The sequence below is a fragment of the Nasonia vitripennis genome, chromosome 4 (assembly GCF_009193385.2).
Source record: "Nasonia vitripennis strain AsymCx chromosome 4, Nvit_psr_1.1, whole genome shotgun sequence".
NCBI classification, from domain to species: Eukaryota; Metazoa; Arthropoda; class Insecta; order Hymenoptera; family Pteromalidae; genus Nasonia; species Nasonia vitripennis.
Genome location: NC_045760.1, coordinates 22,963,422 through 22,985,811, shown reverse-complemented (window position 1 = coordinate 22,985,811; position 22,390 = coordinate 22,963,422). Strand labels below are relative to the sequence as shown.

Sequence of the window (22,390 nt, the reverse complement as noted above, 5' to 3'; positions counted from 1 at the left end):
CTTTTTTGTGCAGCTCTTATATTATTATAATTATATAGTGCAACGTATTGATCTCTTTTAAAACGCTCTCTCTCATTTTGATTTTTCTTATTTTTTTTCGATTTTGCGTACTTTCCTACATGTTTACGTACACTTGCAGCTCAGCAGCGTCCAAAACACTCGTCGGAACTGCGTAGATCGTATGCAATAACTATGCGCAGTTGTGCAAAGTGTCTAGACTGAAAACGAATTAGCTGCAAGTTATCAGATGCATCCTCATAAAAAATTTATGGCTCAATATATTATTACGCACGTTGTATCACAGAAAAAAAATCATTTGGGCCTAGCACAAATTATTTGGGGCATCCGCTGCTCAAATATTATTCGTAGATTTTTTTCTGTGATCTTTTACAATTACTGTGTGAAATCAAACGACTGGTTGATTTATAATAATTCCTTATGGCATAATAATATAATGGAGATGATATGCTTATCGATCTTTTAATATAAAGTTTCAACATTTCAACTGTGTAGGTACTTTTAGCATTTATTCTTCATGTAAATATACGCACCGTTCGAGTCATCGAATAAACAATATATATATATATATATATATATATATATATATATATATATATATATATATATATATATATATATATATATATATATATATATATATATATATATATATATATATATATATATATATATATATATATATATATATATATATATATGGGCCTTGCGATTACCAACGCGAAATAAAATCTTCTACGCTAGAGCTCAGTCAAGAGAGCGTGCATTAAGTATCTTCAGTACCTGGCTCCTTGCAGTGCGCGGTTCTCATTCGACTCGAACGTCCTTAGACGATTAATTCGTTTTCAGCAGTTAACCGATTCCCCCCGTGACGCGCGTCCTATCTATATAGAATATAGGAAGTATAGCGCCGATACTATTATATATTATATAGGTACAACGAAACGAAACGAAATCCATAACTACAGCGCGCAGAGGAGTAGCTTATTTGGGGAGGACATTTATCGGTTTACCCAACGCTTAACAGCCTCTGACCATTCGGCCTCGCTGTCGTCGCGCTTCTCGCCCTCGGCCTCCTCGCGCTCGCCCGGGTGGTGATCCTGGTTCACGTGGTTGTTGTGGTGATTCTGGTTCTGGTTCTGGTTCTGGTTTTGGATCTGGTTCTGGTGCTGGTTGTGCATCTGATTCGAGTGGTGGTTCTGGTTCTGCTGATTGTTGTGCTGCTGGGCGTTCAGGACCGCGTTGCGCGAGCGCAGCTCCGCCAGGAAGTCGTTTTCCTGCTGGTAGCGGCGCTGGAGCTCCTCGCGCCAGGTGCCACCGCTACCGTCCTCGCCGTCTTCGCCGACCTCAAAATCTGGGAACATTCGAATTTCCACAATTTTTAACGTTAATATAGACCATGCAGTTTACCGGTCGATTAGAGCTCCCATCAGCTGTCGGCCAAGCTTTCGTATGGAAAAACCGATGCATGGAATATATAGCATACAACATACATAGAGCGATGGGCCGAATTTTTTATGACTTATATTTTTTATAGAAATTTGCAGATAACGATAATCTTTCAAGGGCCTACAAACAAAAAGCCCGCCTTTCTCAATAATTGCCACTTTTATATAGTAAGGCTCGAAAAAATATGTTATATTATAATATAATGCTGTATAGTCTTCGTATATATAGAGCGACGATATATAATGCGACACAAAAAGAGTCAAACGTTTGGTGACAATGTAGAAAGTCGATCAGTTAGCATGAATTCATTAACATGTAAATATTTTTATTTCATTGCGAATGGAATTTAACGATACAATTTTATATAACAAGTGATCTTTTCCTATGTGTAATTAAAACTGCGAAAATCCGACAAAAAAGTGAAATATCTGGCTTTTCAGACATTTTTTTCCATTTTCGACGATTTTCACCCAATTTTAAATTGCTCGCCACTTTTGATACGGACGGTCGTTTTCAACGATTTTTTTAAATTCAAGATCTCGGGCTCCGCTGTCCATTAATGCCGGAGAAAATAATGTTCGCTCGGCCAGGTAATAAATTACGTAATAATAAAGGCTATTTTTTGGCAATTAGTAATTGGCCCGTACCTTTTTGTTGGCATAGCGTTTGGAAGTGCTACCCATGTTTTTTATATATTGTATGCTCAAACGCATTTAAAAACCTTGGTCTGGTGCGTGTGCCTTCAAAATTGCAAGAGCTCGATTTTTTGACAGGAAAGTGTCCGACTTTTCGTAGTAGAATGACTCATGTATGATGATAATAATATGTTTATGTTGATCGAGTATGACAGTAATTATTATCGAATTTTCAATCTTACACTTTAAAAAACATTCTGTCTTTTTACCTGTTAGCGTTTATATTGCAGTGAATAGTTTAGAGTTCTGTGATATAGGTTCTAAATGACACAAGCCTTCTTGCAATCATTGCCTGAAGGTCTTTGCTTGTTTTTAGCTTAAAGGAATTTTTGCTTCGTAAGCTTTAGGCAATTGGTAGCGCTTTATGGCTTTCCACCCAAAATTTTTTTCAATATCTGAAACTTATCTTTATCTTGCGTAAAATTGTACTTTACGCTTAAATTGATGTGGCCTCTAATATTGTCTACACAAATTTCTCTTACAGATGGAATTTTTATTTTTTTACACTGAAAAAATTTTGAAAATTCGTCGAAATTAAACATTTTATTCTATAGACATACCTCGACTTTAATTTTAAAACTCTTTATTTGATTAATTTACTGTTAACATGTAACATTACTTCACTGTTTTAACATGTTGCCTCCGAAACGCAATAGTCGTCGAGGCAAATAAAATGAAATATTCGTATTCGTCTTCGTAGCAAATTGTGAAACGTGTTAGTCTTCGCGGAAAAAACGTGAAATCTCATAGTCTTCGTGGCAAAAAGGTGAAGTAAGCTATTCTTCGCGGCAAGATTTGAAATGTAAAGCTCTTCGTCGCGTGAAAATGAAATCTCATACTATTCGTAGGGGGCGACGATATATAATGAATGTATTGGATAACTCTCCTCTCTTGTATTTTACACCTATCTGATTATATTCGATGAATGATTATATTGTTAAATTGGAGAATGTTTTAAAATAATAATGCACTAGATAATTCCTGGTGTAATATATTGCTATGAATTTATAATATAACAGAATATAATAGTTTCACGATATTATACGCACTATACAAAATTGACTCGACTTGCTTATGCAGGTATAGGTCCAGAACTGCAGTATGAATTCTAAGCCGAGAGAGCGAGCGAGCGAGAGAGAGAGAGAGAGAGAGAGAGAGAGAGAGAGAGAGAGAGAGAGAGAGAGAGAGAAAACTACGTATATGCGTAAAAGACCTGTATCTGTACCTGTATTCTTCCTTATATCAGTATAATAAATAAGAGTGATTTTATTTGGTTTAAAATGCTGATTATTATTCATTTAATATTCACCTATTTCCAATAATTCAGTCCTTTTTTTATCGCATATATAAGTGATGTAAATCATTTCTATGTATAAATGCGAAATTAATATTGCGAAAGATAGCTTCATATGCAATTATATATACATAAATTTATGACAAGTATGAAATGTGTGACTTATAAATCGTTGTCGTTTCTAACGTGCCTTAGTCAATGTATATCACAATACTATATAAAATTCTCTATCAGATCGACATAATTTTTTTTTAACAATTTGTTGTAAACATTACTATCTATAAAATATTATATAATAAAGTGCAAAATTATTCTAATTTATTTTTCTATGGTTATATATCTCGTAAAAATGCATTAAATATTATTATATTGATATAAAATAATATAGTACGTATATTATACTATATACTTAGTATTTATTATACTATATATCGTGAGATAAAATAGCAACTGCTCACTATATTCAATTTCGAAATTTATTAAACGAAATAGTGTACATGTTTTGAACTATTGGATGTGTTTGAAAATTAAGGGCGTGTGGTTATGGTGTTACGTGATTTTGGACATAATTCGAAATCGTCGTTGATTATCATTATATAATAGGATCGAGCCACGCATCATTTATATAATTGTCTCATGACACTGATTACAATGATTGTTTGTATCATTTATGATTAAAATCTATGTAATAGCAAGTACCGCATACCCCACACAGCATGAAAGATTTCAATGAAATATATCCACGGATTATTTTGTTGGAATCTATGAAATTCCTTTTTAAATATTTCAATATGTTCTTTAGGAAATCTTACATAAATATTTCATAAAATATTGCTCAGAATTATTTACTTAATAATACACTGAAATATTTTGCGGAAGATTTTTGGAATCTTTTTTAAACATTTCTTTGGAACTTTTGTAACGAATTTTTAAACATTTATCAAAAAATTTATGAAATATTCCATAGATATATCTTGTAAACTTTTACATAATTATTTCTTCATTATTACAATGGAATATTTCTTTAAATATATGAAATAATTCTTTAATATTTTATTGGAACTTTTCAAATAAATTTTGGATATTTCTTGAAATATTTCAGGATTATTCCATACATATGTCTCGAAAACTATCATGTAATTAGTTCGGAAATATTCCAATGGAACATTTCTTGAAATACTTATGAAATAATTCTTTAATATTTTATTGGAACTTTTCAAATAAATTTTGGATATTTCTTGAAAGATTTCAGAATTATTCCATACACATGTCTCGCAATCTTTTATATGATTATTTCTGCAATATTCCAATAGAATATTTCTTGAAATATTTATGAAATAATTCTTTAATATTTTATTGGAACTTTTCAAATAAATTTTGGATATTTCTTGAAATATTTCAGAATTATTCCATACATATTTCTCGCAAACTATCATGTAATTATTTCGGAAATATTCCAATGGAACATTTCTTGAAATACTTATGAAATAATTCTTTAATATTTTATTGGAACTCTTAAAACAAATTTTAACTCTAGCTGTCTGCGCATGAATTCACACTGGATCAATTATGTGTTTGTACCTGCTGTCAAACTATGGAGTTATTCTTTATATTCAAAAACAAAAGGGGTTCGAATTAACGAATTAACAGTTTATCCGCTTACATGATTTCAATTATTTTTCGTATAATTTGATCCAAAAGTTTTATATTACTAACATTAACTAGTTTACGAAAGCCGATGGCGGAAAAGCAAAGATACAAACTGTTTGTGTATTTACTATAATTATATATATAAAATAAGATATATTCACGGTGTCGTGGTACAGTCGCCGGACATAATAACTTTGCTTTACGCGCCACAACATGGCGGCGGGTCTCTTGTTGATTGAGCTTTCAGAACAAGGTGGCGCATCGGCTTCGCAGTCGCATAGACAGCGAACCACGGTCATAAAAAGAAGAAGAAGGTTAGGACGGTCATGACGTCAGATATCGCTTTCCTGACAGTCATGACCGATCTAAGGAGTCCAATTAACAAGAGACCCGCCGCCATGTTGTGGCGCGTAAAGCAAAGTTATTGCGTCCGGCGACTGTACCTTCAAGCAATTCGGGAACATTTGAAGAATATTTCACGGAAGATATGTGGAATATTTCTGAATTATTTCAGGTGAAATATTTTATTAAATTTTTCAGAAATATTTCTGAATCGTCATTTCACTAGTAGCTTATAGTGATTATTAAACTTAGAAACATTTCAGAAGTGTTTCTCAAATCTAGGAAAGAAATATTTTATGAAAGCTTTCTTGAATGTTCCGGAATTATTTTACTGTAAATTTTCCAGTAAATATTAAACACAGAAATAATTCTGAAATAAATCAGAAATATTTTAAAGAAATATATTTTGGAAGCTTGCTTAAATATTCCAGAATTATTTCAAATACAAATCCCAGGAGACTGCGCGCCACAAAATAATTTAGAAACATTTCAGAAATATTTCAAGGAAATATTTCATGAGAGATTTGCAAGGCGGGGCATTTGAATGAAATGATATTATTGCAGTAATATTTCTGAAATATTTCATGAAAAATTTCAGAAATATTTCTGAATTCTTTCAAAAAATATTTCAATATAGGAATTCGAGGGAGATAACATTATTTCAGAAATATTTCGTCGAAAGATTCCTGGAAGATTTAAAATATTTCGTTCCAATATTTCCGAAATATTTCTGTGTGGGACACTATATACATTTGACTATAAATCACGAATCGTATAAATACAGAAAAATAGCTTTATTATTGTTCCTATAATGATATTACGAGTTAGTAAAAATATCGACGACGATTTATGAAAGTATAATATATTCAATGCGTATGCGTATAATGCCAAATGAGGAGAGAAGAAAAGAAATCAAAAACTTACCTAACGGCTTTCTGATGTTATGGCGGCCAGAATTGTGGGATTGTTCCTCCTCCTCTGAGTCTGCAAGGCACCAGTAGGGCACATTCAAAGAGGGTGCATCACACGCATTCCACAACACGTATAGTGTTTATTATGTTCAATTTTTTTTCATAACTATATAGTCTTTGTGTCTCTGTCAGGTGTCTGTCATGGTCATGCGTCATGTCAAATCTTTTATTTTTTTCAACTTGAAAAATTGAATACTTAAACTACTATAGTTATAAATGAAGTTGAAGCTCTAAATCGTAACTATACTCAGATCGAATAAGTGTTTCTCAACCAATCAAATTGCTTTATTAACGGCTTCACAATATTCGGTCATGACTTTTTTTAAGAGAAAAAAAGTTAAAATTTTCTGGTAAAGCAACGTTAGGTTGTTAAAGTTAGACGTATATTAGTAATGGAACCAAAATTCTAAATTCTGCATTTAGAGGTAAATAAGCATGTAACCGCCATCAGTCATTCAATAAATGTTTGCTGAAACAATTTGTGCTGGGGCTAGTCTACGTTATAACGTTATCTAAAATTAATCTATGAAAAATCAAATATATGTAAATGTATGTTGTATGTACAATGAGGTCGTTCGGGTGGTGAATGCGACATGAGATTAAGTCCGTCACCGCGCACATGAGAGAGATAATAATGAACGCAAGTATATATAAATAGCGTAGTAGGCTCAATCTGAATTATTTGTGCATTGATGTAGATATATGCAATTCGAAATATATGGTACAGATCTTCCTGCAACTTTTGCTATCAATACTACACACACACATCAGACATGGTAAGTCGAGGCTCAGAATTAAACAAAATTTTTGTTATTAATGTTATTGTATAATGCATTTCAAATTCAAATCATGTGATTTTTCGATCCAGGAAGATACGGCGATAAAGGGGGGGGGGGGGTCCAAACAGGTGGAATGAGCAGCGTGATAAAATCAGTAGTAGAGTAGATGTAAAAATTTAACAAGATATTAGTAAATTCCAATCTAAAATTTCTATCTAATCGGAGCAAGTATAAATAGTTAAAAAATGGAGTTTTGCGATAGGTGATGCAAATATCAGATAAAGGAGCACACGTATCTGCGGTCCAGTTCTGAGATCTGATGCACGCTCGGCTGTGTGATGCGAGGATCAAAAGGGCAGTAACATTCAATAATCTCACCTGTCATTCGCGTATGCCACTGCACAAATCAAAAACCACGATTACAAGATTTGTATAGTATAATGTGTATAAGACAAGTGCCGCGGGAACTCAGTTCAATATATAATAATATAAATATATGTAGGACTCATGCCATCATAGAAAAAAAATTATATTTAGAATTGAACAATATTTGTACTTGTACGAAACTCTGGGATCTTAATTGTTTTTTACTAAAATAAAATTAATTTTTTCTCTTTCGACTCTTCAGCTCTTGTTTCTTTATATACTTTGAAAAGTAGGTTCTCATATATTACGCTTGCAGACCAATTTTTTATCTTCCACAAATGAAGTTACACATGAATTATGTGGCTTACTATTATGCTTTCGGTATAAAAAATTCGTCTGCGAAAATAACTATTCGAAAGATATAAGAATAATGAGTATTCAGAATGTATGCTACTAGGAATTAATACGTGTAGAGTAATACTGCATTCACGTGTTTCTATAAAAATTGTGACTCGTATATAAGTATCTGAGAAAAACGTACCTGAATTCAATTCCCTGACGAGTGACGACATGGCATTTGTGACATTGTCGGCAGCAATTAAAAGGTCGTTCCTTAAGGATCGTCCTAGGCTATTGTTGGCACTGTTGTTGCCACTGCCTGGTAAACTGTTCGTCCTAAACGCAGACCTAGCATCCAAAATTTCTATTGTTTTCGTCCTGTAATATGTTTCATGCACACACACACATACACACACACACACACACACACACATATATATATATATATATATATATATATATTGTTTTTCAGTACTTCAAGTCGATTAAAATAATTAAAACGTCAAGTCATTATCAAGCAAAAACAATCCGACATGCCGTACATACCTCGTAAAAAATATACATAAACTTATCTCTACATATACATCGATTACTTGTAGCTGGTATAACTATCCGCAAGCACGGGACAAAACTTTTACTAGTCTATTTTTGTACTGTATACATATACTTGGATTTTAGAAGGTTCATTCAAACTGAAGGACGCTGGGGCTAGCAAAGTCTACAATTTTTATTGTGTCGTATGCCAAAGCTTCTTTCGCACGAAATGCGACACGCAACGATCTGGAGGTTAAATATAACGTATGTTCGTAATTCTAAACTTCTATGGCATATTTTACATGTGTTATGTAAACTTCAAACGCGAATGCACGATATCTTAGCTTATATATATATATATATATATATATATATATATATATATATATACACACACACACACACACACACACACACACACACACGCGCGTATTAAGTGCGTTATGTAAACTTCAAACACGCATGCACGATATCTTAGCTTTTATATATATACATATATATATATATATATATATATATATATATATATATATATATATAAAAGCTAAGATATATATATACACACACACACACACACACACGTATTAAGTACACGCATTGGTGTCTTTGAAGCAAAAGGAAGGACGATGAAAACTTTTGTAGTTCAACATTTCAACAGAGTTTTTTTTTACTAAACAATCAAAATAACATAATAACAATGGCATTGATATCTAAATACAATACGTTACGTGCTGAATGACAAAAAAATGATAATCGTATAAAGTATGACGATATGGTAAGTAGGATTGGAAAATTAAAATTAGAACAACTATGACATTATAAAGTTGTAAAAATAAAATTTCTATGGATAACATTATAATAATAGCACAGGCATTGGAAAGACAGTTTTAGTAGATAATAGCGATTTATTGAATTACAAGAATGTTTAAAAATTGTATTTTATACTTATTGGTTAAGATTAGAAAAACCGCTCTAGAGCAAGATTTTTAGTTTAATTAAGCGAGTACTTATATATGTGAACTCTAGAATCCACAATATTGAGTATTCAATTGTAACAGGAAAATATTTTTAATAAAATACATGGTGATTTTTAAATTGCAGCAGTTGCACGCAGTTCGCATCACGTGAAATCTAAATAAGTGTTTATAAAACAATACAAGCATCCCTCTTGTTCTGCGACAACGTAGATATCCGATTACGAGAACAAATTTAATACATAATAATTTAACGCGACAAGCTATTAAAACAATAATAATTACAAAGTAATAAAACATCAATAGTAATTATAGCTTCCTTTACACGCATACCATGCTATTCTAATAAAATCACAAATATTTTAAAGGGCTCACTATGTTAAGCGGTCACTACTTAATCCATGCAATGTAAATCAGTCAAATTGTTTTTCCCCTTCAATATCATAAGCTTTTTCTAATGAACATTATTTAATTCTTTGATTTTAGAATCCTTTTCAAAATGCAGTGAATCGACAGTGATTTTATTTGACGTATATGCGTGTAGAATTTTGAATTATTTCAAAAAGCAAGCTCAAGAATGAAAAGAAAAATCACTTTCAAAGGACTGTACACAGGTGTGCCTTCAATTACAAAGTCGAACTGAATAATAAGCACTATTTACATAGAGGACAAATCATCAATGAAATCTGGCTGAATTCGCGCTAATATTTTCATAATATAATACAACAGTCTGCAGAAAGCTCGAGTCTATATAGGCGCTCACCGCAAGTGCACAGTATAGGTTAATCGTGACGAAGTACAAAATGCAGCCGAATCACACGCCGCAGATGGACAACCTACCTGACATCGCCGCCTACACAGGAGAGGTTGTCGGGCATGGGATTGTTGTGTATAGCAGCGGCATTGGCCGCTTGGACCGCGTTGGAGCTTGCGGAGCTCGGCGGCACCGGGCTCTGATAGCTTCGCGACATCTGCTGCTGCTGTTGCTGTTGTTGTTGCTGCTGCTGATGATTGGGCATCGCGCTCAGTGGACCCCCGGGTGTCGGTGGGGCTGATCTGCTGCTGGGCACCGCGCCAGGGGGTAGCGGGGGTGACTTTGTGCTGCGAGGCGAGCTGTTTGGCGTCGAGCGGGGTGACGCTTGGTGGATCTGCGAAAAGAGGTGTTTGACGTGTGATACGCGTGATCTTTTAGTAATTAACGCTAACGAAAACTATTTTGCACGTATTCTTTTGCCCTTGATTTCCATTTACAGGCTTTTGTTCGTTAAACAATCGATTATTGGTGATAATAAGAGTCGAACACAGCACGTAGATAAGTTCAAGAGGCGAGCACTTAACTCTGCCGCTCAAATATTACCTCGCTAGTAAGCTGCCTAATCTTCTTTCGAGTGTTTTTAAATTGTCCCGAGACCAAAATAAAAATGTTTTTATAAGTGTACAGGAAAAACGCGGCTAGTGTATCTAGTAGTTTTAGCTGCGCTCTACTGACCTTCTCCAATTTCATTGCAGCTTGATGCAGCGGCTAGTAAATATAAATAGTATTATAACAACATTCTATAGAACACTTGTTTCTTGTACTATGCGCAGCTCAATTGCTCGCAAAGCGCATAATAAATAAATTAACTAGAAGGAAAAAGAGAAAATGACTCTGCGATTGTTAAAAGGAAAGTAGAGCTAGTGAGCAATTCGAGTGTTAAAAATATGATAGCCAACCTTCAACATTTTCATCAGTCCTTCAAGTTGCACCATGAGCTGCCTTCTGGAATCTTGTAACGTTGCCAGATGACTTTCTAGTTCATCTTTTCGTTGCCGTAAGGCTCGCAATTCCGACATGAGAGCCGGGTTCTCTAAGCCCGCTGCCTCGATTTCTTGTTGTCTCCTAGGTTTCAATCGATACTGTTAATCTCGAGAAAGGTTCAGGGAGCGAGAATCAAGCAGTGCATGTATATGTGCATGTATGTATGAATAATGTGTGTTGAAACTACTGATGAGCCCAAGATCGTACGTGAAAGAAAAAACAAAAACAAAACAATTTTCGACTAGTTTAAAATTTTCCCTTGGCTTTGTTCGATTATCTTTTGAAAAATTAATTGATCTCTAGAATAGAAGCAGAGAAAAACGAATTGAAAAAAAGTATAAGATTGACAAATAAACTTAGGACGACACAGCACGAAAATAAAACACCAATGCAGCTCTCTATTGATCATAAATGTATGTATTAGTGTAGCAGTGTTGATTGCGCAATCAGCTATACTTTCTATAATTATAGGTACTCGAACCTATACGCAACCAAGGACACATAAAGCCAAACGGAAAAACCTTTTGAACATGCGTGACTCTGGAGGATGGTCTGAGAGGATGACGACGAGGTTCAGGCTCGATATTAAGGAAGTCAAACGACACAGGTATACCTTAACCTTGTTATCTCTCGCATTATCTCTTTATTTTTCGCCTCAAGTTGTGATATGAGCTCTCGCTGGGCCCGCGACGGGTCGATCGCCGCCAGGTTCACGTCCGACGGTGCCCTGCTCTGCTCATCATCATGGAACAAAAAGAAGAGACGGCTCGCTTTAGCAATCGCTTAGAAGGCCGAGAGAACTTGCCGCGCGCGCTAACGTATAAGTAGATGCGCGTATACTCACCGCTTGGTCGGTCTGCAGCAGTCTCGATGAGCCGCGGGACTGTCGAAACAATGCAGACGATGAGTGGAATGGACAAGTAGAGCGTGTTTAATTGCGCACAACTTACCACGGTTCTCGCTTCCTGGGACAGTCGTTGGGCGTAGATAGCGATCAGCTTGTGCTCGTCGTCGACCCTCGCGCTGTCCATGCTGCGCAAACAATGAAATGAGTAATCGATATAATCGATATCGGTGCGCAGCCACCGATGGCGAGGGGTATCGCGAGTTCCTCACCTCCTCAGCGTTGAGCGACTATCCAAGGAGCCGGAATCGAACGGACCCATGAAGCCCGGATCGGGGAATCCATTATGAGACGGTATCGGAGAGGGCGGGCTGTGGATTTGTCGAGAGAAGCTAAGTGCGGTTTCCGAATTCGCGCGCAGTGCGTCGAAATAGACTTACACGATGTGCGAGAGATCCAGAGTCTTCTCAGGCTGCTCGGGAAACCTCGGCAGGCTGTTTCTGCCCTTGTCGGGAACGCATCTGAAGCTCTTTCTCAGGGAATGGCCAATCTGCTTACTCGGCGACTTCTGTCGAAGAGACGGGGCTTGCGATTAATGAAGAGCCGAAAGCTAGAATGAGACTATAATGCAGAGGGCATGGTGCACAGTCGCTGGACGCACTTACAAAGCTACTGTACTCCCTGGTCTCGTGGTCGTTGTTGTGGGTGCCGGAAACCTTTCCCCTCCAGAAGCAGTCCTGGCAGAGCTGATACGAGTGACACTTTTGACAGCGATACCTGAACCCGGTGAAGTTTTCCCTGTGGCAGGCGTCGCACATGATCGGATGCGTGACTGAAAATTCAAGGAGCAAAGTATGTACGCGGCTGTCTTATAATAAAAAGCCTTTTTCCTGATATAATTTACCAGATTCAACGGCAGCCATCCGGTGGTAGAGCGGCAGCCAGATGAGACAGTGAGGCCCCGGCTCCGACATGAGCGTGTCCAGAAAGTCGTTCACCGTGATTTTGGCGTTCTGCGAGGAAAAGGTTGCGGGTTAGGCATCTCTATAACGAAGCGTAGCATACACATTATGAACTCACAGACGGGAATATCGAGCTGGCCAGGCCGTCGGAGTAGCCGAACGAAGGGGACTCGTAGACCGCGGCCGGCAGCGCCAGGACCTCCTTCAGGTAGTCCGCGAATCTCCAGTGGATCATGTGGCCGTTGCCGTCGGTGATTTGCGAAAAAATGTCTGCGAAGCGGCGAGAAGTTAGTCTTAGGGCGTATAAAAGGGATTCGGCGCTTCGCCTACTCACAACGAAATTTGTCCATGAGCTTTCCCGCGCAGAGAGTAGCTAAGGCGACTTTGACGGAGAAGACCGAGATCTTGCTGTTTTCCCTGCAGCACGGGGAGAGAATCGAGATAATTAAAGATTATCAAAGGACTCAAAGTGGAAAAAGCCGCAGCCCAGCTGCGCCTGCAGTATACTTGGGTCGTGGCGGTGAAAAACTCTCGCTGAGCCACTTACCCGCTTGTGTAGGAAGCCAAGAGCCAGTTCATGAGCAGCGCAGTCGTGGCGTCGACCTTAGCCTGCTGCGAGATCGGCACTCTCTTGTTGAGCGCGTGGAAGAGGGAAGACAGGAGGGTCTCGAGCCTTGAGACGCTCAGCGTGCTCGACGGCTCCAGGGTGTTCAGGCTGTTCTCCCGGAAGGCCTCGATCACGTTCCAGATGTCCACGTTGTGAACTGCCGAGGCGGACAAAACCGTCATTCGTCATTCGCAATCGCCCGCGGCGGTCTAGCAATGTATACAGGTATGTAGAACTCACGGTTGACTTTCTTCTGAATGAATCGCAGCTTGCAGGCGGTGCGATAAGAGGCGAATCGGATGATGTCGAAATTCTGCTGGCGCATTTCCTGGAGCAATTGCAGCCGGCTCGCCTCGCCGCTGCCGCCCCCGCCGCTGCTCCCGCTGCAGCTACCGGTCGAACCTCCGCCGCCGCCGCCGCCACCCGCCCCGTCCTCGGCCATTCTCACTGCGTAGCAGAGATATAAAGTTATACAGTGAACTGTATGCTGCGGCAGCAGTGACTCGCGGTAGCTAGTCTCTTTTTCGAGAGGAAAACCACTCTCTGCACAGGGGAGGAAAGGCTTTCACGCGGCGCGGGAATTTCATCTTCTTCAGCTGCAGTGTACGAAAAACTAATATCCCCTATTCTGGAAACACATATATCTATTAAACGCATTTTCCGACTGAAGTGAAATAAAAATGATGCCCTCTTGGTCAAGTATGTCGCCAGAGGAATTGAATTGTTTACCGCGCGGCGCACGATTTTTTCGCAAGTCTATTGATTGAGGTGGTCTTTTTATCTCTGTTATATTGCAATAATTTAATTCGCGCATGAGATATGTGCTTTCAAAGCTAACAATATCGTTTTCGCATGCGAAAATACGTCGCTGCAGCGCAGCCGGTATGTTTATGAATGATAAAATGATGCCACATAAGATCGGATGCTTACTCGCTCATATTCCACGAAGGTCAGCCTGCGGCGCCTGAGTAAGAGCAGCTCATTGGAATTTGAAATGTTTCCGCGTTGCAGTTAAATTACAGCTAGCGCCTTGAGCAAAGGTCGGCGTTTCTTTATTAACCGCCGCATTCAAAAACGCACAGCTGCGCATACCTTCGTTATAGAGTCTGCAAAACACACTGATGGGCCAAATATTTTCTTTAGCTTCTCTGAAACTTTTTCAGCGATGCTTGTAAGGGAGTACTACCTACGTTCAGATATTCACGATAGGTGTGTACAGGCAGGTTTTAGGAGAGCCTGAGATGAGAAAAAAGTTATACGCATTTTAATTTCCATGGAATATCGCATACTTCTCTTTCTGCACTCGCTTCATTGCAAAAGACTGACGGTTCAGAATTTGCTCGAATTTGGCAGGTTACCAATCGAAAAACCAACGAATAATTTGAGAGCTTTGTATTATAATATCTATAATAATGAAAAATTAAATCGCCCAAGTGAATTTATAATAACTATTCACTAGCTGTATCTTCGCCTTACGTGCAACTCCTACTATTAGGTTTGAATTCATCTTTGCATAATGAAAATAAGTCCTTAAGTCTGCGAGAACTTTTCGAGAAATTTTCGGCTTTTGGCGCGAACTTGGACGACGCTAATTATATACATGGGGTGATGTTTTGGAGGTATGTAGGTACTCTGAAGCATCGTCTTTCAAGGGTCGAAGAAAAATGACCAGTATGCGTGTTAACTGGGCGAAATCAACTTGATTTTAAACGAAACCCGTCGTCGGGCATTAAAAGCTCTTTAGACTCTTCTTTTCTTTCTCAAAGCACGAGCACTTACAAAGGCCTACATCCGATATAATAGCCAGCGTTTTCTCAACGAGTGCTTAGAAAATCAATGATTTAACTGGTGTAGGTATAGTAAAAAAGACAGCCAGGTATAATACGCCTGCGCGGAATCCGGGAAACAATCACATTTCGTGTATATAGGTGCGTTATTTTCTGCGACCCAGTTTAGTAACAAAGTTACATAATTGAATAACTTATGAAAAATTTCTTTGCCTCGACATCAAAATCTACATTTATAACTCCTGCCGACCTTAATCGGAAAATGGAATTACCACGCAATAAAACCATCAAAAATCTCGTTTTAGGAAGGAAATATATACGTTATTGCAGCAGTCGATAATTCTGTTTCCTCTCGGTGTAATCAGCGTCCTCACGACAAGTCGACATTCAGCGAAGATGTATGCTTGCACTTTCGTGTAATCCTTATTGGCTCGGTATTATAATACTTTTAATAATCTAAGCGCGCGGCGGGGCTACCCCTTACATTATAGTCTTCGGGCTATCACGACTCTGGCCGATACCCAACTCAACTCTGTTGAGTTTAATCCCCACATTTTTACGCAGCCTCGGTGTGTGTGTGTGTGTGTGTGTGTGTGTGTGTGGGTGTGTATGTATATATATATATATATATATATATATATATATATATATATATATATATAGTGGGAAGTTTATATTGAATTGAATACTAATCTCCGTAAGATATATGCGTTAAAACTTTAGTGTTTCTTGACGATTCGTTTATATCTGTTGCTGCATTCAAAGCCCTGAATCATATCGACGTAAAGATTGGTCGATGACACTCGCAGTTTTTATTGATAATAGCCTATGCATTAAGATGCCATTTGATCCTGAATTATTGATTGCCATCTTCTGAATATTTGACATTCACTCGCTGCTTTATATTATTTCCAAAGGCAATAACATAAGGAGAAAAGACAAAACACTCTCGGCTTTCATACCTACGGCTTACAAACTGTCCCTTTTATATAATCGTATGCCTGACCATTCAGAGAGTCATCGAGCAAACGAAAAAAGCTAAAAAAACAGCAACAGCGGGCGACGAAGATGACGAGTCTGGTGCGCGACATCGCGCGCTCCTGAGATTAATGAACTGAGGATAATTTCACTTGATTACAAACTGCACTTGCGTATTTCTCTTTCTCCGAGTCCGCAACTATATATATACATATATACATATATATATATATATACACACACACACACACACACACACACCCACACACACACACGCCCGCAGGAGCGTTTTAGCGGCCGCACATGAATATGTATGCGCGCGAGGGAAGAGCTTGTGCTCAAAGGAATCGAAGGACTTGACAAGAATGCTGGAGAATCATGACGTGAGAATCGCTGAATGAACATTAAATGTTGGGAAGAGATTTTCTTCTATTATACGTGCCCCGAAAGCCTAGCGTGCCGCTGCATGAACTCATAACGGGCTTATATGCTCGAGCATCGTTAGAAGAATTCACTCGAATATATACTGCAGCTGTAATCTGGTTAACAAAGCGCGACTTTCTCGCATTCGTTTCACTCAGACCGAAAGATGCGCTTTTTTAAATAATTATCGATACTTTGGCGTTCTTAGATGACGTGTATTTTTCAAATATGTTGCGAGTTTGCAGCACGAGCCGAAGACAAAGTACCGTCAAAAGTACGAAAAGTATGTAAAAGATCTTGCATGCGTGATTTACAGAACATTTATGCAGAGACAGAACGTGTTTCTATCGCATTAGAAGCAAAAGAGAGTATCACGATCACGACTTTCGTATTTTCGAAAGAGAAAAATATTGACACAAAACCCGCGACCTACAACGTTGGGATAATTCACTCGAAGGTCTGTTTTGAATATCAAGAGATCAGGAGATCAGCAGCCGCGTGCGAAGGCGGCGGAAAAGTTGGGGAAACATGCGTGGGGAAGCAGCAGCGAAAACGGAGCCGAAAGAGAAAAGGGGGGTAGTGGAGACGGGAAACTTAACCGGCGGCTATGGGTCGCGTCGTCGCTTTCGCGAGCGAACTCTCTCGAGTGCCGGGACTGCGTGCGCGTTTTGAAGCTCACGCGGATCACCGAGCGCCCGTTAATCCGCACACGAGCTGCGAATGCGGCATTTTCTGCTATATTTGGACGCTACATGTGTATATATATATATATATATATATATATATATATATATATATATATATATATATATATATATATATATATATATATATATATATATATATATATATATATAACAGATTCGGGGGAAAAAATTCACACACGTAGATATGTCTAAATAAAAAGTTTATGCAACATTTTTAGTCATTTGGATACCTTTAAGTCGATATATTAATAAAAGTATTTTTTCCATATTTATATAGAGTCTTATATTAATGGAGAATCACATTTTCCTCGTTTTAATTTGCAAATAATTATTGAATTAACAAACAGTTTCTGTTGCAAATTTTTGTATGAGAAAACTAATATTTGATGAATTAGAATTGCTTTTGAAAACGATTAATGGGTACCTCTATGCATAATAATTAATTGGCCTAATAAAAAATATGTGCACTTAACCTCAAAAACGGAGTCAAATGTCGTCTGTATGAAATTTTGTTGTCACATAAAGAGTTCGATTTCTTTAAAATTAGCTTTTCATAAGTCCTAAATAAATTATGTCACTTGTATCAAAAGGAAATAAGATAATTTTTAATCCTCTGATTGACTAGCGACGTACCAGATGAACCTCCTTAAAATTTAGACTTGAATTATCTAATGGTCCCAATTCTTCTGCTCATAGAATCGATTGTGCAAACGAGGCAAATGGTTTCTCTGAATTCACATGTCAGTACAAGAACCAACACCTTATATAATTACACCAGCTGTTCTGCGATGGAAAAGGAATGCGGGTATGTAGGACAGTTTGTCTGCCGAGGTAGGCCTATATTATATAGATCTTCTCTTGGCATGACTCCCAATCTGCCTATAGGGGAAATCCTATGCGAAGACGCCGGCGAAACAGAGGTCACAGCAAATAATCAGCCGCTAAAAGCTGCGAATCAACGAGTCCCGCACGCGTTGTTTATTTTTTCGGTAAAGAATTACAACCTCTTCGCATGAAGCCGCGTTAAAAATTACGGCTGAAACGGTATGCTACTTTTATTGTGATAATACGGAGCAGCGCAGTGCCGCACAGAGGAGTGCGCGCGGCGCCGGTAATTAGGCGCAGAGCTACAGTCGCAGAACGAGCGCAATCAACAGGGCCGATTCCGAAGAGGAACGCGAGGAATAATGCACGACGACGACATAACGAGGCGCGCAGTGTGCGGCTAACGTATAGCCCAGAAGCCGATCAATATGCAGTGTGCGGAAGTGTAGGTAAATTTCGACGAAAGGCCCTTGCTTGCGGGAATCGAACTCGATCACAGTAATTAAGAGACGCACAAGGACGCGGATTCACGGTCTGCAGTCGAAGAACCGGCTGCTACTGCCTGCGCGGCTGCACCGCTGAATGGGAAAAGCCATGCTGCAAAATTTGAAGTCGGGCTACCGCGGCAGTGGGCCTTTTTGCTGGATCACGCGTCCGATCGAATTCGTCTGAAAGTCTGCTGAAAGAAGGAAAGATATTGAAAACGCCGGGAGAACGGGACTGTGCGCGGCGTAGTCGTCGCGTCATTATCGAGCTTTTCCGCTCTCATCTTCCGCAGCCCATTGTCGCTGCGTTTTTCGCCCTTATCCGGGCTGCAATCACGCGCAATTTCACTGTGAACTTGCCGAGTCTAGCTCAAAACAGAGCGCGAGACAGAGCTCAAGCAAAAATACGTGTATTAAGTCGAACGAGCGCCAATTCCGGACCCAACCGGGGGTTGAATAAGCGAGGAGCTAGCGCCGGCCAAATCAAAGGCAAAAGCAAAAGCTGCGGGGATTCGGCCGTATGGGCGCAGCCGCAAGCCGCAGACAGGCAGAACCCGATGGGTCGAAGGAGCCGCGCAGGGGTTGCCGACCACAGCGGAGTTCAGTCGGAGTCTCCGGCGACTTGTGCGTGCAAAGTGCGGGCTGGAGTATGGCACGAGTCAGTAGTAAAGTCGTAGTAGGCGAGCTCCGCGGCGTAGCAGGGATACACGGGGAGTTGAATCAATACAATAAGTGGGGCAGGTGGGGGCAGTGCCAGGCAGCAGCGCCTACATAGCCAGCGAGTGTTATAAGAGCCAGCTCTGGCTGGAACAAGGGAACGCGGAATGCGCGCGAGAGGAGGCGCGGCCAGTCTTTCGTACACGAGCATACACATACACACACACACACACACACACACACACAGATACACACACAAACACACGCTCTTGTACCCCTCGGCTAGATGTGTGTGCAATATAGGCGCACATATAAGAAGAGAGATTCATATCGCGCTGCGGCGAGACGTGCTGACGTTAATAAGGGTAACGGGCGCCGACATTAATACGCTCGAGGAGCCAGAGAAAAGGGGCTATCAAATTGGCAGTCGCGCTTTTTTCGCCGAGACTTTTCACGCGAGATTAGACGCTGCTTGCTGCGCGCGCGCGCGTTTCTTTCACTTCCGGCTTCCTCTTTGCTCTCGTGCACTTTTCTCGCTCTCCTCTCAAAGCGGCTTTTGTCTCGGGTCTTTCGCTGCCGCTGCTTCAGCTCGTCGACGCGACGTACACGTATATATGTACTTGAACCGGCACCATCAACTCTCGTATTGTAAGTGTAAATAAGTATACGACGACGGCGCGCGCGCAGCCAGAAGTTCGTCGTGTAAACAAGAGCGCGTGCTCGCGGCAGGATCGAGGATATTCGACGTACGCGTCTGTTTTGATCTCGGAGCGCGAGCCTGGCAACGGCTGCGTATAATATGTATATACTTATTCTTTTTCGATTTTGGCCCGATGTTCAATCGCAATTCAGCGAATGCCTCGGGACTGTCCAAGGATCATACATGACGCCCAGCCGGTTTGTGGGTCAAACTTTTTACAGAGCTAATAAAAACTATGATATATAGAGTTGACTTGAGCGGCGTAAGGCTCGCGAAGAAAATCTGCTGTTATCGCCATCAGAATCTGCACCAATGGAACAGAACTGGAAGAGTAAACTATATGAAATACGTACACACCGTAAATTCAAGGACCGCGAAGACCAGACACCATTTCGCTCGTCGACAGCAGTGCGAAGTGAGTAGCGCGCGCGAGACTGCGGAGGCGCTAATAGAGCCTTACGCAATACAGACAAACTCTTATCTCAATTAGACGTTCTCGCTTTCGTTCAGCGCCTTCGTTGCTGCAGGCATGACGGACAATTTCCCAATGCGATCGCGAGCCTCCTCTCCGCGCTATTCAGCTCTCCCAACTTTACTTGGAGATCTCGCGCGAACCGATCGTCGTTGCGTAATTGCGACGCAACGAATTTGCATACGCGGTTCCTACATCACTTCTTGCGTGGATGGCGTGAAGGACTCGCTAGGCAGGCACGGTGCGTGCGTAACTTAAAAAATTCGCCGCGAGTGCGAATCGAGAGAGCTGCGCGGGGTGTCGAATAGCTACATAAGTTGTTAACGATACGCGCGCGACGTAACCCGACACCTTTTGGCTGCACCCACGCCCGATTATGAAGAAGTAAGAGGCACGCAGCAGCAACAGGTTCATGGTTTATCGTTTGCATAGTTGTGTGGGATCGAGCAGTCGATGTGGAAACCAGTAACCTGCACTGCGCGCTGGCCGGCGACTTCGCACGTGTTTTCCGCGGCTCTTGTAGCTCCCCACGAGTCTGTATGTCCAGCCACGCAATCGTCGAATTATTCAATCGTCATCCGCCCTGCGTCACAGTGTGTCCAGAGAGTGCTTCTGGCAGAGCCGCGCTGCAGGAGCTTCGACCGCCGAGAGAAAAGAAGAAAGGGGTAGCGGCGTAGCGCAGTCGTGCACGGCAGACAGGCAGCAGCGCCGAAGCGAGGGGTGGAACGAGAGCGCGCGGGAGGGAGGAAAGTAAGCAGGCAACCTGAGGCAACCGCAAATTTGCGTCTCTTTATATACTCGCCGCCGCGGCGCTCGTGCGTGTGCACTGTGCAGGGTCAACACCGACCACACCACACGGAGCTACCTAACCTGCCCCACCAGCCACCGGTGCGGGGTGCCGCGAGCCGCCCCCTCTCTCTCTCTCTCTCGCTCTCTCTCTCTCTCCTCGTTTCTTTCGCGCCGCAGAAGGTGCAGGGCGTGAGCTGACGTACGCCGAGTCCGTGCGGCAGCGCATACGTACATACCTGGACTCGAGGAGGACGACGAGCAGACGCGACGTCCGCGTCGCTGCTCCGCTCAGCTGGCTCGCTCGAGTCGGCTCGAGGCTGGGTCCGCAGCTGGGCCGCCGATGATGCAGTCGCCGCGCACACACCGCACTCGAGTCAGAGTTGTAAACAAGGCTTGGTCGCGGGGCGACCGCGCGCGTCACACGTTAGGCTACCGAGCACCGCCGCAGCCATCACTGACTGGGACAGTGGGACTGCTCTCTAAGACGCGAGAGCCGAGCCGACTCCCGCCCGCCCCGGCAGAAGGCGCGAGAGGCTCCGCTACGCGCGGAGATAGCTGCTGCTGCTGATAACAAGACCGGCGGAACGGACCGCGCGCGACGCGCCAAACTGTTTCGCTTTCAAGTTTCAAGTCTACTAGCTAACAATCAGTACTTGTTGTGCTGGGCGTATTATATTGTGCTGTCCTTTACGACTTTTACGCCTATCGCTGCTGCGAATTGCAATACAATACTTACTCGGGCAGCGGCCAGAACTCGGCGCGGCCAGAAAAAGGCACGCGCGCGTTATATCGATCGCGCTGAGGCCGAAAACTTGCCTCGCGGAAATGTGGACGGAACTGCACCTTTCCGCTTTCGCCTTTCATTCCTCGCAGAGCTGCGGAGGCCGCCGAGGATATTTATTATTCGCTCCTCCGAACGCAATGGCAATTCGATTCTCATGCTTC

At 40.8% G+C, this 22,390-nt stretch overlaps 1 protein-coding gene across 6 annotated transcripts; it reads right to left on the bottom strand.

Moving 5' to 3' along the window:
* Nucleotides 1-719: 719 nt before the first annotated feature.
* LOC100120463 (dystrobrevin beta) lies at nt 720-21,959 on the bottom strand. 6 transcript variants are annotated; one of them, XM_031929477.2, is made up of 18 exons: nt 21,682-21,959; nt 14,553-14,740; nt 13,863-14,069; nt 13,563-13,779; nt 13,350-13,432; nt 13,134-13,285; nt 12,958-13,066; nt 12,719-12,885; nt 12,494-12,621; nt 12,326-12,424; nt 12,163-12,241; nt 12,054-12,092; nt 11,823-11,941; nt 11,125-11,290; nt 10,252-10,559; nt 8,106-8,251; nt 6,373-6,432; nt 720-1,372 (listed from the first exon to the last, which is right to left on the bottom strand). In XM_031929477.2, coding segments are annotated over exons 2-18 (2,433 nt in total). In that variant the 5' UTR covers nt 14,554-14,740; nt 21,682-21,959; the 3' UTR covers nt 720-1,019. The 6 variants fall into 6 exon arrangements, with proteins under 6 accessions (XP_031785337.1, XP_016840799.1, XP_031785336.1 ...); XM_016985313.3 differs by lacking the exon at nt 21,682-21,959 and adding an exon at nt 7,577-7,595 and having other exon boundaries at nt 1,240-1,372; nt 12,160-12,241; XM_016985310.3 differs by lacking the exon at nt 14,553-14,740 and having other exon boundaries at nt 12,160-12,241.
* Nucleotides 21,960-22,390: the final 431 nt, after the last annotated feature.

Excerpts from the sequence above, each read along its gene's own strand:
- LOC100120463 (XM_031929476.1), bottom strand. Across the intron at positions 12,242-12,325 it reads AGTCGCTCAACGCTGAGGAG|CATGGACAGCGCGAGGGTCG; the intron begins GTGAGGAACTCG and ends TTGTTTGCGCAG. Across the intron at positions 6,433-8,105 it reads CGTCAGGGAATTGAATTCAG|ACTCAGAGGAGGAGGAACAA; the intron begins GTACGTTTTTCT and ends GGTGCCTTGCAG.